At 37.6% G+C, this 18897-nt stretch overlaps 2 protein-coding genes across 2 annotated transcripts; one reads left to right on the top strand and one right to left on the bottom strand.

The window, feature by feature from the left end:
- Positions 1-8534: 8534 nt before the first annotated feature.
- On the top strand, positions 8535-11264 carry LOC104116923 (uncharacterized). The gene is made up of 3 exons (XM_009627887.4): positions 8535-8694; positions 10531-10687; positions 11049-11264. The coding sequence occupies exons 1-3, from the start codon at positions 8692-8694 to the stop codon at positions 11093-11095; spliced, it is 207 nt and encodes a 68-aa protein (XP_009626182.1). The 5' UTR covers positions 8535-8691; the 3' UTR covers positions 11096-11264.
- Positions 11265-12168: 904 nt separating this feature from the next.
- Positions 12169-17002, bottom strand: LOC104116922 (F-box only protein 6). Its single transcript, XM_009627886.4, has 2 exons — positions 16709-17002; positions 12169-13721 (listed from the first exon to the last, which is right to left on the bottom strand). The coding sequence occupies exons 1-2, from the start codon at positions 16864-16866 to the stop codon at positions 12482-12484; spliced, it is 1398 nt and encodes a 465-aa protein (XP_009626181.1). The 5' UTR covers positions 16867-17002; the 3' UTR covers positions 12169-12481.
- Between the last annotated feature and the right edge of the window lie 1895 nt (positions 17003-18897).

Here is an 18897-nt window from a genome sequence, read left to right as displayed (position 1 = left end):
GTTCACCAGCCCATACTGATTTCTATTATTCTGGGGTTTAGCTTTTCCTTGTGGTAGTCGTGTTGGAGTCACAAACTTATTTCTCGAAATGAGGGTATGACTTTATGGCCTATACTATTTTGCTGTCTCAAGGCATGTCACCTCTCGTCTTTTCTTTCACTTGACTATAGACTATGTTATACTGTTATTTTTTTTTTCTACTGTTGTCATCCATGCATCACATCTTACTCATAATGCTTCGTTATCTCTCGTCTTATTTCCCTGCTAATATTTCTGTCTATCACTTTATTCTGAAAACTTTAACAAGACATTCTTTTGCTTTTAGCTCCCTTTGCTTCATCTGTTGGCTCTTTGGGTTGCCTAATATTCTTCCTTTACTAGGGACGGGAGCCACGCTAAGATAATATTTTTCCCTTCAGGATTCCAATGCCTATCTTTGTAGTACTCATATCTAGTTGTACTATTTTAGAGTGCACCATCTGGGTGTCTTACAAGGAGATCTATTACCACATTTGCAATATCCTTCGGAAATGTCAACTGACACAAATAATTCATTCACCATTTTGGGTTACTCTAACCCCATCCGGATTCTGATATCCGTCCTTCTCTTATACTACTTCAGTTAGCTTCCACAGGGCATAAATGAGATGGATGTGGCCAATTGTACATACCTCTGTTACAATTGAAGGTAACTCAAAATGCTTATATCTCCCTTCCTGAATGGTAAATAATGATAATCTTCATGAGCTGGGTACCTCGTACCCTTTTTCATCTTGCTTCTTTTACTTGTTGAAGCTTCTATCTACCTTCTGATTCTCTCGTTGCTTTTTACCATATGGGTGAATAGATATTCATGCCTTAGGGCTCCCTTTCCAGAAGCTCACACGTCTTGGTACACACATGATCTGCTGGAGACCTCACATTTACTCATCATAAGCATGATACAAAATCGAGTTCCTATGACTCAACTCTTCCACAGCCGCATTCAATCCCTTACCAATCGTCTTTCTATATGTAGGCATCGTCGTATTATGAATAAGATAGAGTTTAGGAAATTGATTTCTTACAACTAAGCTCTACCACACGATCTAGAGTAAGAAGAAAGAGTGACAGTCCTAAATGCCCTGTAACCTCCTGCTTATAAGGTGCACGACACACCCATAAACAAGACTCTACTAGACACGGCTTGTAGACTCCCTAGGACAGAACTGCTCTGATACCACTTTTGTCACGACCCAAACCGATGGGCCGCGATGGGCACCCGGTACCTTACTCAACCAAGTACCAACATAACGTATCTTTCATATCATTCCATCATAGGTAAATGAACTGGAGTAAAGCATGAGAGAATAAACTTATACATATGACATACTAGCCTATAAGACCCAAAACGATCACTCGTACACTGAACATAGGCCGACAAGGCCATACAACCTTTCATATACATGACATCTGTCGACAAGCCTCTAAGAATACATAATTGTCATAAAGGTCGGGACAGAGCCCCGCCATACCAAACAATACACATCTAAATCATACTGACCAAACAAGCAACTCCGGAGCAAATGGAGTGCACCAACATCTTCCGCTGAGCTGATCGCCTACTTGGAGGACTTTTGACCTGTCTATCGAGACCTGCGGGCATGAAACGCAACATCCCCAGGCAAAAAAGACTTCATTATAAATAATGTACTGAGTATGTAAGGAATGAAAATTAGTAAATAATAGACATGAGAGAAACATGGAGTAAAAAACTCGGCATGTACGTCTGCATAGCTCTGTGAATCATTTCATTTTTATAATGTCATGCATATGCGTATAAATATCACACCATGTATAGGTATATGCATTCATAACATCATCAAGCCTCTGAGGGCATCCCATTATATCATTTCATCCAATGTGGGAAAATCATCACCATATACCAGTTGATCAGGTGGTGGTGCGTATATAACGCCATAACCATTCTCATATCCCATATATATATATATATATATATATATATATATATATATATATAATGCCATCTGTTCATGGATCAATGTACATGTATAAATGCATGAAATGCATATGAAATACGTTAATAAACTTTTCTCATAATGTCATAAAAATAAGTATGCCTTTCGGATAAATTTTATCAAATACGTATTTTTCCGAGACCCATGAACAGAAGATATAATAATTATTCACATGGGGAATCAAGAATATAGACCTCTCTAGTATTTCTATGAATAGAGTCATTTATGAAAGTTGTACATTTTGCTCGTTTCATTTGTATCATTTGGACCATGCCAAAAGAAAGAAGATATAGCCTTAACATATCTGGAGTAGGAAAAAATTCGTGTGATATTCTTGAGAAGGTTGTACTGTACTCCTTTAGAATCACAAAATCTGTGCTATTAAGTGTAGAACATGTGGCAATGAATTGGTTCATCAAGAAACAGTCTTTGGTTGCAGCGCCATTTTTTAGTATCAAAGTGTAGAGGGATTCCAGCTGCTTTGAACTTGTACAAATTTTCAGTTGGTTTACTATAAGAAGGATTTTGTTCTTTGCTGACATTGATATTCAGGTTGTGAAAATCAAAAGCCTGAAGAGAGGCAAATTAGGCAAAAGCAGTTGCTCCTCTCATGGATATAAGTTTCAATTTTTGGTCTTGAAAATATTAGAAGGGAAATGTCTTGTATATAACATGTTAGGTTGCCACCTAATTAAAAAGGACTATGAGTCATGAATTATGACTAAGAGTCATACGGTTTGTGCAGTGGTTTGCTGCCACGTTTTTGTAGTTCAAGCTTTATCCAAAATCACCATTAATTAACCACGAATCTCACGATTAATTGATAATCTTCCACTATCCGATAATTAACCAATTACCCACATAATTAAGAATTATCTAAAATTACTTAAAATACTACTTAATTTTAATACACCTTATACACCTTACTATCATGGCCATGTGGTACCTTGTATGGTACTAGTCCATAAATATCGGGTATTTTAGCTTGGGCCGTATTTTATCCCAAAATGTCAAACTTCAACGAAATTCATTTTCTTTGATTTTCTTACCCTCTCACCTTCACGAATTTACTCGTCACTTGTTTGAAATAGCATAATGCTTATAATCTCAAAATGATCTCATTCCCGAACTTACGTAGATTAACTTGCGACGAAACTTTAACGTACGAAAATGCGGGATGTAATATCTCATTTTCGAGCTTTCATCAATTTACTTATGGCGTACTTTCACGTACAAAAATATGGGCTATAACAAAAGCCCAGTAATAATTTGCAAAAGATAATAATATTTCGTGGTACCGAATTGGGCTTACGTGTTTGAGGATTAAAGCTCGCCGCGTCTCAAACTTTTTGGGTTGAACAATGCACCGGAAAGTATAGGAAAATGTTTGGCAATGAAATGCATTTCTACGGTCCATTATGCGACCGTAGAATCACTCTGCGGACCGCATAATGGTCGTAGAGTGAGGAAGTTAATTGGGCTAGTTGGAAGCAATTATGCGGTCGACTATACGACCGCATAACTGTTATGCGGTGCACTATGCGATCGCATAACAGTTATGCGGACCGCGTAGTGACTGTAGACACAGACAGATATTTTGGTCATTTTGGACACCAATTATGCGACCGATATGCGGTCCGCATAACCATTATGCGATCGCATATGCGATCGCAGAACCTGTTCCGGAGCTTCATTTTTGGATTTTTAAAACCCGACCCTAATTCATTAAATACATGTTTTGGGTCATTTTTGAGCTGTAACCTGATATTTTAGAGTGAGAGAGAGTGACCTAGAGTGAGAAGGTGTTCCTCAATAATTGATTCTTCAATTCTTGCTTAAGGTTTGGAAGATTAAGAAGGAAAACTCACTAGGTCTTCATCCTAGAGGTAAGATTCTACACCCTAACCCTCAATTTCGTAATTTGTCTAGAAATGGGTAATTAGCAAGATAATATTTGGGCATGAGAGTTGTTTATTTTACATGCATGTGATATCAAGGAGTGTAGGAAGATTGTTGAACTAAGCATGGTAAAGATTGGGTTGTCGGATGATGGAATTCTCCATAAAAGGACCTTGAAAATCTTATGCACATCTAGTGTTTGATAAAATGCTCAATTAAGCTAGAACTATGATCATCTTCCTAATTTTGGTTCAATTTGTTATATTTTTAAAATAGATTGAAGTTGCTAAGAATTCTGGAACGTTTTAGAGTTTAAGGAAGCTCGATTGAGGTATGTTGGTTGAACTCTTCTCTTAGAATTGAATCCCACGATATTCATGTGAATTATGTAAGTCCCGAGTGATTCATTATGAAATTGGCTATTCCGAATAAGATTGGATTGAAAGATATATGTTCAACAAGCATCCCAAATGCTTTATTCATGTTATATTACCAATTGAGGATGTGTTAAAATATGGGATGTGCATTAATAATGCTTCGAATTTAAGTCAAGTTCAAATGAAGGCTATTATGCCAAATTTTGTGAAATATCTCTATGTGCCTTAGACTCTAAATTGCTCACATGTATACTACACACCTTGATTTGAATTGTATTTGTTGTTGTTGATGATGATGATATTTGAAATTGATAAGGTGAGCATGAAATACTGAATATGGCCAACGTGCCAAGAATGATCTTATAATTATGGCCATTAGTGCCAATGAAATGAAAAGATGTGAAAGTAATATGAAATGCGATGATTGATATAAAAAGGTTGATATCTCAAATAAGACAGCCTAGTTGGTCGGGTCGTGATCGGACACCATGCCGCACACATGGTGGAGATTGTGCTAGAAATTATAATTGAAATTGTGATTGTGGTCGATGTCCCTAATGGATAGCCTAGCAGATCGGGTCATGATCAGACTCTGTGTTAAATACGGTGGTATTGATATTGAGAGTAACTGTGGTTGATGTCTCTAATGAGATAGCCTAGCCGATCGGGTCGTGATCAGACTCTATGCTAAGAGTACGGTTGTAGACATAGTGTGGGTTGTGTATAGGTGCTGGAAAAGACAAAATATATTATGTTGTGGTTGTATTATTTGTCCATTTGAGACTTTAAAAGTGATGAAACTATTGGTAATGAATTGGTATTGTAGACATGAACACCTTTTTGTCTAATTAATGAAAATATGTATTATCTCCATTCGTGGATGAGTTTGGGTAGAATAAAATCTAACAGGCTTGCTCGGTCGGGTTCACTCGGTTGAGCGCCGGTCGCGCTCCTCGATTTTGGGCCGTGACAGATTCGAGGCCGATACAACCGCATAAGGTGATTTATAGTAAACTCTAGCCCCCCGGTCTTGCTAGAGAAGAAGCACAGTATGATTACTATGCACCATAGAAAGGGGTGAATTTGGCCAAGAGTGACCTGATATCTTTTACGAAAAATCAACAATCACTGGGTCGAGGGGACCCAATGTAAAGGGGTAAGAATAAACACTTAATAACCCACCATATGAGTGGTGATGCTCTCTTCAGGATAAGGAATTTGCAACACGACCTCGGGACCCCAGTTGCAGTCCCTCCTTACGTCCTCGAGGTGGCCCTTTGTTATCGAGCACATGTGCATCGACACATGCTCAAATCGGCCCGGGATCGATGAAAGGTTTTCGACTTTGAAAATCGGACTTTAGAGTACATGGGCCTGGAATATACTCGTGGGGAGGCGGCTCCGCCGGATGGCCGGAAAGAGGAGCAAAAAGCTTTCTCCTTCTGTGGTACGGCCGTTGAGGTTTTTGCCATTTGTATAAGTAAAGAGGAGTGAAGGAAGATAAAAAGATGGTGATTTCAACACTGATGAAGATGGTTCTACAGGCAGAGAAAAGGATACGAAAAGAGTGAGAAGATTTAGAGGTCTGATTAGAGCAAAGAGTAAAGTTTGATTCAATGAAGGAGCGGGCTATTTATAGTCTAAACAGTGACGGTTCAATATCGGTAATGGCCGACCATTGTCTGACACGCATTAAATGCCTCGGTAAACTGAACCGACGGGACAGCTATCACGTATGTCACGATCGGACTCGATGCAAATTTCAGTATATATCTAATCGCACCATTGGAAATTCATGTCGTTTCTCGTTATATCCTTCCCGAGAAACGAGGGGACTATCTGTGCATGGCCAAAACCGATCAGTCCGTCGTACGAACTGGTCGAGATGGTAATACTTTGATCGAAGAGCGTCTTCATAATATCAGATTGGGGTCCGAAGTCAGGTCATCAAGCTTCGAGTTCTAGGACCAATCAATGTCAAGCTCGATATCATTATCAAGCACGAATCCAAATCGAGCTACGAGGCGAAGCAAAGTTATCGAGCTAAAGATCCATAGGCCGACCGGCACCGACCCCGAATCGATATCATACTCTGAGTCAGAATCGAGCTCGAGTTAAGATCGATAACTCGAGTCAATATCGAGCTCACAAACAAGAGCCGTTGCAACCGCACTAGGGGAGAGAATCCTGGCAGGAATTAGGAAAAAGCTAATTCATTATGGGTTCCCCAATATGTATTTTTTATTATATCTAAAGTAAGATCCTTCCACTATAAAAGGGATGATTGTTGTTTCTGTAGGGCAGCGAGACATTCACATTGTAACAAGAATCCTATTTTCTCATATTGAAAGATTAACATTTTTGAGTTCCATCACTTTATCTTATTTTGCTCATTCATTTTCCTCCTTTCTGCTGCATTTATCTTTTATTCTTTATAGTCAAGATTGGATATTTCTATTTCTCTTTACGATTTGTGTCAAGTTATACCACATACCCTTAGAACTACGTACAAATTTAACTCTATCTAATTTTTCGGGTAAACAGCTTTCCTAAGCCGAGGGTCTATTGGAAACAACCTCTCTATCCTCACAAGGTAGGGGTAAGGTTTGCGTACACACTAACCTCCCCAGACCCCACGGTGTGGTATATTACTAGGTATATTATTGTTGTTGTTGTAGTTAAATGACTATTTTATCTAGTGTGAAATTAAGTTTTAAAGGATAAAAAAGGCGAACAACATTTCGCTAAGGGCCTTCGTACTTTTAATATAGTGGTATATAATATAAATATAGATATATATACACATATAGATTATTTCAAAGATTTATCTAATGCGTCAATCTTGTAAAAATTACACGGGGCACACTATATGGTCTCTCCCATTTAACCTATACCCACTTTTTAAAAAAGTTTTAACTTGTACCCACTTTTTAAACAACTTCAGGCCTCTTTCTCCTCCTCCTTCTCCTCCTTCTTCTTCCTCTTCTTCGGGTGATATTAAATAACTTCAAGGAACTCATATTTCTGAACACAAGTAGGCACAAGTGCATCTTCTTCACATAAAGCGAAGTTCTTGGATTCAGGAAACTTGGTTTAATTGATGATTTGTCAGGGAAGCCACTATGGCAAAGTTTTGATGAACCCAATGATACCTTCATTCATGGTACGAGGATGGACGACGGGAAGTTCAAGTTGACTACTTGGAATAATACCCAAAAGGACCCAAGCACTGAAGTGCATCCTCTAGGAGTTGAAGTTCAGCAAATACTAAACAAACTTCAGCTCCTAAAATGCTGAAGTTCAGCAAATACTAAACAAACTTCAACTCGTAGAATGCTGAAGTTCAGCAATTACAAAATAAAAACTTCAGCCAAAATTGCTCAAGTTCAGCAATTATTAAACTAAAGAGCATCCTCCAGGAGCTGAAGTTCAGCAAATACTAAACAAACTTCAGCTCATAAAATACTGAAGTTCAGCAGATACTAAACAAATTTCAGCTCCTAGAATGCTGAAGTTCAGCAATTACAAAATAAAAACTTTAGCCAAAATTGCTGAAGTTCAGCAATTATTGAACTGAAGTGCATCCTCTAGGAGCTGAAGTTCTGCAAATACTAAACAAATTTCAGCTCCTAAAATGCTGAAGTTCCGCAGATACTAAACAAACTTCAGCTCCTAGAATGTTGAAGTTCAGCAATTACAAAACAAAAACTTCAGCCAAAATTGCTGAAGTTCAGCAATTATTGAACTGAAGTTTTTCATTGCACTATGAATTGAAGTTTGCGTGATTGCCTTTGCAAGTCAGACCAAACTTCAGACAAAAATATCTGAAGCTTTGCTTTGATAAGACTACACTTCAGGCAAAATATTCTGAAGTTCAAACTTCAAACATAAATTTTTGCTACTTCAGGCCCGTATATCTGAAATTACCCGAAAAGTGGGTACGCTTGTAATATTTTTTACAAAGCGGGTATAAATTAAAAAGTGACCCAAAAATCGGGTATAGATGCAAATCCCCCGTCAATCTTAATTGTGGGGCTTATTGTGAATGGGCTTTGGAAGAATTCTTCGGGATAGTGGACCATGTACGGAAAATTAACATAGGCCTAGGCCCAATGTATTCCGACGTGTTCAACTTACCCAATCATATATGGACAGCTAAGCAAAGATACGTGGTTTTTGACCCATTTGTCCAATTAATGGAAGTAGTGTGACGCGTTTTTCATGCAGTCCTTCTCGTCGTCCACTTCTTCCCCGGCTATAAATGTTTCTAAAGCAGTTAGAAATTCAATTAATAAAAAGTCAAAATAAATTGGGGCAGAGAAAAGGTGGAAGAAGAAACCCTTAGCTGATTTTTTCGTGTTCTCATCGATCAGCGGCCACCGGATTTTCCTTCAACCATGGTAATACGCAAACTTAAATCTTTTTTTAAATTTTGTTTTTATGAATTTTTGTGTCAATGTCGTTGCTCCAAGCTTATTATTTGGATTACTAATTTTTGTGATCCGTCATCCCGTGATCTGTCTGATCATTGATTTCACTTTAATTCAATAAACTCGAAACTTTTAGTCTTTTCTTTTTTTATTTTAGATCTTGAAATGTAAAGTTACGATGGATTAATTGCTTTTTTTATCCTTTTTGTACCTGCCTAGATATTCCCAGGAAAGAATGCAAACCCAGTAATTTCTATGCCGAGCATAAATCTATGTGTAAAAATTAACTAAATTTGAAACAAATAGCCGATATGAACTCGTAAATTTAAAAATATAATGAGTTCAATGCTATCCGTCTCTGATTATTTATTATTTCTGGTTTATTAGTTTAATTAAGTTTTGAAATTCAAGGCCACATGGTTGATCTGATGATTGATTTCGTCTCAGTTCAATAATTTCTTATATTTTCGTCTTTTCCTTTCTTGATTAATTTTTTTTTTCTAGTTTTCGGTAACAATGGCATTGCTTCTGGCTCATTACTTGTTTAATTGTTGTGATCCATTGCCAGATGATTGATATTCAATTCATCTTTTGAGTATTTTGTTGATCTGTTAGTCAGAACAATTTTTTTGTAAATTGATCTCTCTTTTTTTGTTGAATGTAAGTAGCACATAATTTACCTTGAAAGTAATGGGTGGAGTTATCTTAAATATTATTTTGGAGGGAAATATAGATGCATAATTAACCAATGGTTCACTAAAATGTCTAATTGCAGAATTAAATCAATTGTTTTTTTTTCTTTTGGACAAAATCCAATGATTAATCGAAATGGAAAAGATAGGCGTCTTTTGAGCGTAGATCTTTTCTCGTTGTCTGCTGCAATTGTAAAACTTGGGTATCTTACCTAACTAAAGCGCAACAGACCTTTAGTGCTTGGACTTTCCAATTTTATTTAGCTTTTTGGCGTAGAATTGATAGTATGTTTGCTTTGGATTCTTTTGAAAGTGCTTCTCCCAATTGGCAATCCTATGTATTCCTTGCATTGCTCCCATGCTCTACTATTCCAGGAGCCTAGGAGCTTTTTTTTTTTTCGTAATTCCAAGACTTAGTATCCAACTATCCATGCTCTAATGATGGTTTAGGCTGTTAGCATTTGGGCTGTTTAAATAGTTGAATCAGCATTAGTCTCATATAAAATCTTATATATATAGGGTGTGTTTGGTGTGGAGTTTATGTTTTCCAAAACATTTTCATCAAAAGATAAAAATTTATTTCCAGTTCTGCCATCAAATGATAAAAAGGGAGCAGTTCTCCAATCTTCAATTGTGTCAGCTCGACCCTTGAATCCAGTATGGCAAACCTCTATCTATTGGAGAAGGTTGCGATTTGTTAAGTTTTTTTTTTTTTTTTTGGCTCATATTCTTTGCTCTAAGTTTCATCTCAAAATTGGCGCTATGAATAACTTAAGAAAAGGATGGTATTTGACCAGATTACCTTCAAAATGGACGGCATTGATTTAGGCTTAGAAAGGGAGGTCATAGCTATTTCACGACTAAAGGGAGGCGGCTTCCCTCTGCTAAACCCCTAAACCAGAGGGGAGGTGTAAGTTATTGGATATTTGTAATATGAATGTTCTGAATGTTGAATACTAGAGCTCCTTGCTAGAGTGCTTGATGCTTATCCTGTACGACTAGAGACTTGGTTGCTTGTTGAAAGCTGGCTATGCTTTCTTTTAAAAAAGATATACTAGTAGTTTGAACAAGATTTTGTTCTGAATCATTCCTTTGTTTTGTTTCATATGATCAGACGACATCAAGACGTCTTGCTGACAGGAAGATTGAGAGGTTTGAGAAAAACATTACCAAGCGAGGAGCTGTTCCTGAAACTACCGCAAAAAAGGGAAACCAGTATCCTGTTGGCCCTATATTGCTTGGTTTCTTTGTCTTTGTTGTCATTGGCTCATGTAAGATCTTCGTATCTTCTTGTCCCTTTCTGTGCCCTGAGGCGTTAAACTACAAGAATCTAAGCTGTCTTTTAAAATTCTTTATCTTAAAAGACAAGTAACAAGAACATCACTATCTATTTCTCACCATTTACCAGAAAGGTCCATGTGCATAAATATTTGATATTGTATGTCAGCTGTTAGGAATGAGTAGGTAAGCTGGTGTTTTTTCTTTAAAAACACTTTGTTTTTTACCTTCGAGAGATTATTGTTCTTTTGGTATCCCTGCACCCATACAATTCTTTCATGTCACTTAGGTTACTACATGCATATTTCTTTTGTTTTCGTTTTGGTTGAATTAATCCTTTTTCTCCCATTGCAGCTCTGTTCCAGATAATAAGGACCGCAACCAGCGGGGGCATGTCTTAAGCATGGAAGTTACAAGTGCTGGTGTTATAGGCTTTTGCCTGCTTGTTGTAGTAGTGTTTTTCTCAAAGTTTAGCTCAATGTAGAAATTGAAGAGAAACTTCAATAGAACTGTTTTTAACTTGTGAGATACTCGGAAAAGTATATATTTTCTCCTGTCTCGTGTTTGGTATATTTGTTTCCATTGCGTTCTTGCGGAGGTTTAAATATCCTTTCACTTCTAGTATAAACAATTATTATAAAATCCTTTATGCTGGGAAGCATATTACCAAACGGAAGAATTTCCGGAAAACATTCTGGTATACGCCAAGCTATGTTACTCTTTCCAACAAAGGTTATTACTAGTTTCCAGTGCTAGATTCTTTTTAAATTTAAAGTTGAGGTTACTTTTTGAGAAAAATGGCACAGACCTCCAATGTCTGGGTTTTCTATACGTACTGAAGCCCCCTAAAAGAATTCAAATAGCTCCAGAACCTAGCTATCAAAATGAGGAAAGTCCCTAATAACTCGTATCGGTTTGTAATAGGCGAAGGCTTTCAAAGGCGACTAGCTTTCCAAACTAGTTAAATAGGCGAAGGCTTTCAAAGGCTATCAGCTTTCCAAACTAGTTACAATGTGCTGTCGTTTTCCTAATATTATTGAATAGCATCACCTGCTGCTAAAATAACTCAAGTGGGAGAATTCAGAGAGCACTTGTGCATGTGATGCAAGTAAACAAACTAGTTAAATAGGCGAAGGCTTTCCAAACTAGTTAAATGTGCTGTCGTTTTCCTAATATTATTGAATAGCATCACCTGCTGCTAAAATAACTCAAGTGGGAGAATTCAGAGAGCACTTGTGCATGTGATGCAAGTAAACGTCTACAACACCTCACACACTAACCATCCTAGCTTTACAATATCTTTTGTTTCATTCTTTTGGAACAATCACAAACAAGTGCAATACTTGTGACTCCTCGTTTTGGAACTCACAGGCACAGCAGGCAAATCGCCAGAAGTAAATTTAACCAAAATTAGGTTAAAACGCCATTCTATCTGAAAGTCCCAACACGTAAAATGCATGATCCACAATGAGTATCAACAGAAAAGGTAGAAACAAATTTTCCGATACATAAGACGCATAACAAATTCTCAAATTCTGAGAGGGTGTAGGGTGTACTCTTTCCCTATAAGGTTTAATGTAATAATAAGTAGTTGTAGATTAGTCCTCCGGAATCAAAAGCTTAACAACTAGATGTTTATACAAGAGAGTGGTAATAAATTCAGAGATCCTTTTCTTCTATACCAGCAAAGAGAAGACTAGGCTGCAGATTATGATGGGAAAAGCTAAAACCACATGATATAATAAATCGCACCCTGCTGTGACTAGAAATTTACTGGGCATCCCAAGTCAAGCCAAAGCTGTAAGACAGGGGTGAAAAGCAGTCCCGCACGCAATCCATTGCCTCTTTCTCCCACGGGGCAACACGCAACCGGGGACCTTCATCCATTCTCTGGTTGAGAAATCATACGTTACTAGCCGGTTCATTTGTCTTGATCTTAAAGATAGCATGAGCAAACCTTTGTTACCCAAGCAAGTCATCCGAACGTGCTTTCCATAAAACTCCAAGCACCATATATTTGGCATTCTGTCAACCTCCTTCCACAAAAGAGTCATCTTTTGCAGTTCCCATATGCACACGCAAGTGGCTGCATTCTTTGTCAGCAGCCCGACAAGCATTATGCGGCCCCCACATTCTGCTAGTGTATGATCACTCAGATGTAGGGGTGCAGGGATAATGAACTGCTTCCAGATGCCAGTAACCATGTCATAGGACACGATTCCATCAGGCTCTGAGCGCATAAAGTAAAATTTATTACCGATGGTGATTGTCTGCGACTTGAAGTTGAGTGCCAGAGGGAGCTTAACATTTGAGGACATAATTCCTGGACGAGTCCAAGAGTTCTTTCTGGAGTCGTAAACTTCAAATTCACCATCACAACCAACCCAAAGGATACTGTAAGCTGATATCCCACTCAATGTCATCCCTACTGCCACACGAGACCACACCTTAACAGATCTGGCTGGCAACTCTTTAAAGGACCTTGTAAGAGGGTTGCATACGTAGAAGCTCCTATGTCCAATATCAAGGAAACAGACAAGACCTCCTGCAGAAGCAACTGGCAAGACTATCAACTTGGTCGGCAGTGCAGGTATAGTAGGATGGTGCCATTTCTTCAACGTAGGGTCGTACATGGCTCCAGTATTCACATTTTCATGAGTAATGGTGTAGAACCACGGTTGTGGTTGAGGAACTTGGGTGCACTGTTCAGAAAAACTTTGGGACATCAGCATTGAGTTCCATTTGCGGCAGACAGATCTGAAGTGGAAAAAAGTGGCAATTGGTAGTCTTGCAACAACAGCTTCAAATAAGTCTTCAGGAAATTCTTTCCATATTTGCGGATCCAAATTCTCTATGAAGCATGAAGTTCCAGTCACTTTTCCTCGATTCCTCTCCTTCCGAGCTTTCTTTTTTGGTGGAGGCTTGCCAGGTTCCAACATCTTGAGATTTTCAGATTTTCCAGCAGTCATAATGATATTGTAGCAACCGTCTTCAGTAAAACTGTCATCAAGATTCAGAACATAACACCTGCACAGATACAAACCTGGTTCATTTGCATATTTTCTTCCAAGCTAAAAAGTTTCAAATTATGCCACGAATCAATGAAATCATATAAATATGAGAAACTGAAAAAGGACTGAACACCACCACAAGTTGACCCTTAATAGGCGAATCCAAAATTGGGTATAACCATGGATTTAGATACTAGTTTTATTGTTTGCTCATGGAGTATTCAAGAAAAAAGCTTGAATTGGTAGCTCGATCCTCCTGGTGAACTGACCTACCCAAACCTGACACAAGCAAAAAATTATAGTATACTAAGAAGCTTGAGAGAACCATATAGGAACTCAGCAAAATGACCCCGTAACGGGTACCGTAGCACTGCATCAGCTCTATCTAAAATGCTAAGGCATTTGAGAAGATTCCAGATTAGGTAAATATAGGTTCTGCACCTCATCTTTTGGCAAAGCTAGCGAGAAACTTCGATTTTACAAACAAGCTTAATTTACAAAGTTCTATTTTTACTAGCTCATTTAATTCAAATGATTATCATCATGTCTAAGAGAACATTAAACATGGAGGACTTTTTCATGTTCCATAATTTTCCAAAACATTCTGATTTTTTTTTCACATGTTTCACTTTTATGGTCAAGTTTGACCAATGCACAAATTAATGCATTTTAGCCAGAACTGTGTAACCAATATCCTCAACCTAAGTCGTTACCGAGTGGAAGCGCCAATAAACCTTTTATTCTGAAAGTAAGAATTAGCATACCTAATAACTTGGAAATATACAGAAAATAAGCCTATTACTGTAAGTTGCATTCCCTAATTATTCTTCTACATATCTCTAGAACATAACTGCTAGTCTTAACATGTGAATATTCCACTTAATTCACTCACCAATACACAAAGTAGTTAGCAAATATGCTATATGTAAAGACTATGTGACTTTCAAATGATTCCGGTTATTCTAGACCACACCAGTTGATGTTACTTAAAGGGGAAGAAAACGTGTTCAAATGCACATAATTCAGTCACAAAGATGTTAGAAACCTGTAATCAAGTATGTGGCCCAGTGGTCAATGAAAAGGGTGATAACCATGGGGCACCAAGGTTGAAATACTAGCAAAGACAAAATATACTAGGTGATTCTTCAAGTCTTCCTAAGCTTTGGTGGGCAGAGTTACTTATACGTGTTCGGGTGGAAAAGAACAGGTACCCGATGGAATAGCGAGGTACGCGTAAGGTGACCTGGACACCACCATTATCAAGAAAAGAAAAAAGAAATGCTAGAAACCATAAGTATAGCATTGAGGCCATGCAAGCAGGCAACCATCTCCGGCTAACAAGACAAGTATCATCCTGATGTAAGCTCCACTACTTTTGCTTTCTAAAAGATTCTATCTTCCAATTGAAAATGAGTTTTAACTTCGATTCTACTAATCCTCACTATTGTTTTGAGTAGAACTTTGGCCTCCATCTGCTTATGTTTTAAAAACAATGATGACAAAGAAGATGAAAGCTTTGAGTTCCAGGTATTCCATAAGACTGTACTTTGCAATGAGAATGCCACATGCTCAAATTGTAGAACCGTAAAAAACTTCAAAATGGAGGAAAATTATGCTGTATAAAGCATCTTTTGATAATTCCATTACATGAGGGTACTTTGTTAGAAATACGTTGGCATTGTGTTTCACAAATGAAAGGACTACCAAACAGGTTTTAAATTGTTATAATTTTAAAATAGCACTAAATCCCAACAGAGAAACTAGTATCTCGTTCCGCTTTTACTGGTCTTTGAAGGTGTTAAAAAATTTTGTTCTCCAAAAGACAGACTCTACAAGAGTATATTAAAATTTTATTTTGTTGGCTAAATTGCAAAGGCTCTTAGAAAGATAAACTTTAAACTCAGAAAAGAAGTTCGCGAACTTATCATGTTGCAAAACAAAGAGCTCGGGGTTTGCGCATTTCAGAAAAACTACAAGACAGTATATATGTTCTTTCCCTAGTGGGGGATGGCAAAAAAATCCCTAAAGGACACTTGAACTCCTAGCCTAATCAGTATTGTTTCCATATGTTTGCATTTCAGATACCGACTACCTTTAACTTGTCTAAAAGACCAAGTGGCTGCCGACAACCAGCTGTCTCGATAGTAAAAGCTAAGGCTGGCTGGCTGGCTAGATTTCTTTGAATCCCTCTTGAAAATTCATTCATTCTGAAAGAATGCCATTGGGCAGTTACCCAATACCATACAGTGCACAATACCACAAATGAAACAACATATGAATCATTAGACAATTAGGACAAATACTGTACCATTGCGGACTAGGAACAAACTACTTTTGAAATGATCATTCTACAACCAAGAGAACATGAGCTCGAGTTATGTATAAAAGCTCTAGCATTGGGATTGTAAGCTTATAGTTGCAGGTGATCAGAATATATTAGCCTTTAAAATTTCAACAATAACTATGACAGAGTTGAATTGTACTGGTAGGAGGTAACAAGTAGCCGGTGGAATAGGCGAATAGCATAGGTGTGCGCAAGCTAAACCAGGCACCACCGTTGTGAATAAAACATAATTTTAACAAGACCAGTGACATATTTTTATTCACTAAAGAAAAGCAAGACCAAGCTGTAAGACCTAAAGTTTACTAATTTGACAGTTAGGTAGTGCTAAGGAGCACTTATAAGAGCAATTAGAGTATTTCAAGAACTACCAAACACGAAAACACCACACTAACAAAACAATGCAATTTCCCCAATTTGATCAACGCAGCAAATGCAACACACAGACAAAACAAAAAAAAAACCAAGCCCTCAGAGATATCATAAAGTTGACACCTTTAAACCCAAAAGCACAAAGAAAGCAAGGAATAAGCACATTTCATAAAGTGGGAATTCAATATCAAACACCATTTAATCATACAGATCGACCAAAATACACACAAAAATTCAAAATTAACAGAAACCCCATGAGGGGAAATAAGGAAAGAAAGACAAAATCAAACCTTGGGAGGCGTAAAAGCGGTGGCGATTGAAGAGGAAAAGAGAAGTTAGAAGAAGAAGAGGAAGAGGAAGAGGAAGAAGAAGAAGAGTGTGTATTTTGTTGTTGTAAGAGTTGTTTAACTTGTCCAATGAGTTGCCTCAGCATGGCCAACACTTCCATGCCCTTTCAGGGGTCTCAGGCCCTATACCATATTCACACCCACCACCTCTCTCTCTCTCTCTCTCTCTTCTGTATCTATCTATTCTATTCATCCATCTGAAAATGAAATGAAATGAAATGAAAAATCTCTCTTAATTGAGTTTTCTTTGTTGTTCGTGTGCGATACTTATTACCCACTTCTTTATTAACACGTCAGCTAGGGTCCCTTTGATCATGAGTAGTATTGACCGTGTACGCAACTTTTCCCCCTTTCTAATCAATTCTCTTACCATCTTTATTTATTCCTTGCCCTTTTTCCCATTCTAACCTTCTTCTTTTTCATTTCATTTCCATTTTTCTCTAGAACACAATTCTTACGTACTAAATTAATCAAGAGATAATTTTACCTCCACCTAATTAATCAATATTTTGTATTCATCCTATTTTATTTTATTCAGATAATTTATTATAATTTATAATATTTTATATTAGACGTCTGTCGCGCCCCGTTTTTCTCGCGAAAAGCAGGCTTCGACACGTGAAACTCCTTTTAGAATGGGAGATAGAGTGCTAAAGGAGAAGAGTCGCCACCTAACGATTTTTAAGGTGCGTTAGGGCACCTATTATGCAGATAACTCTGTTTGACTAGTCAACGCCACCAAAGATCGGGTAAGGGCTCAAGTTACCTCAAAGAGAAGGTGTTAGGCACCCCTCGAGGTCCACAATTGTGGGTCCCGACCGAACTTAAGATTATGTGGATTACGATTAAGCTAAGTGATCAAATAAATAAAGGAAATTCAGAAGTCAAAGAACTTTATTACAACATGATTAATACAGATCTTAGTGCGAGTATATGGATACAACTATTTAGATCTAATAACAACATATAAAGAGGAGGGGGGTCCTAAGTTTTTTAGCCTAAAGGATCACCCCGTGCAACATAAATAATACTTCGTAACTCCCTCAAGATGAGGTGTTACTCATATTATTCAGCGGGCACAGACTATCATCTCCTGCTACCCGATTACTATGTTAAAATTGTTACCTAAAAGCATTCTAATTCAATTATAGGTCGTATCTTATGTGTGCACTACCCGTCCCATACCTATGGTCCAGGAGGTATTGGACCTTTACTTTGTATGGTTCTAGACCTCACTTAGGCTGCTCAGAAATGTCAAAACTAGGCGACATACAAAACACATTGAACTTCACATATAGGCAGTCAAGGCTCAAGTTTGCCTCCACACTTAAGCAACAAATGCACGCAAGACAAATTGTATGTTAAGCAGTTCAGAATTAAGAACTTAAATCCCTATAGACATGATTTCTATGTGACAAGGCGTTAAGGCATACAAGCAGTTTCAGAAACAAAGCGTTGCCCATAGACAAGATTGTACAGTTGTCGCATATTGATTGTTAAAATTACAAATTTCCGTTATTAATCATGCTGTGTCTAGGTGACTTACGTAGTAAGGAGTAATGAAAACCATTGGGAGGAGCCCAGAATTACTTATGCTTGGTGACAGTGGCATAAACAAGCAGTAAACAGTTTTTAGAGGTCCATCATTAATATAGAACGAGTAATTATACCCTATAGGCAGGATCTCTAACAGTTGACGCTTGGAACTTATTTTGTTGTTATACTTAGTCCTATAGGCATGGTTTCTAGTGAACAGTACGATACAGTAGCAAATGAAATGATCCAAATCATATAGGCATGATTTCTAGTATATATGCTGCAGCAATGCAAATTGAAGGAAAGTTCAACGATATTTATTTCCTATGGGCATGTTTTCTAATAACATGTAGCAACAAGGATAATTGAAGCATTTGAGCTCATGATTTGCTAGTAGACAAGTAGTGTGAGTGTGTGCTTCTCCTAATGGCACGATTTCTATAGTGTACATAGAGAGTGAACAACACATATAGCAAACACATTATTAAGTCCTATAGGCATGTTATCTACCCATCACATGTAAATATTAAAATCTACCCCATTCCCTTTTACTAACAACCCCAATTGTTTATACAAAGATTATTACAGGCCCAATA

The sequence above is a fragment of the Nicotiana tomentosiformis genome, chromosome 12 (assembly GCF_000390325.3).
Source record: "Nicotiana tomentosiformis chromosome 12, ASM39032v3, whole genome shotgun sequence".
NCBI classification, from domain to species: Eukaryota; Viridiplantae; Streptophyta; class Magnoliopsida; order Solanales; family Solanaceae; genus Nicotiana; species Nicotiana tomentosiformis.
Note: the sequence above shows the minus strand (reverse complement) of the source record. Positions and strands in the feature narration are given on the sequence as shown.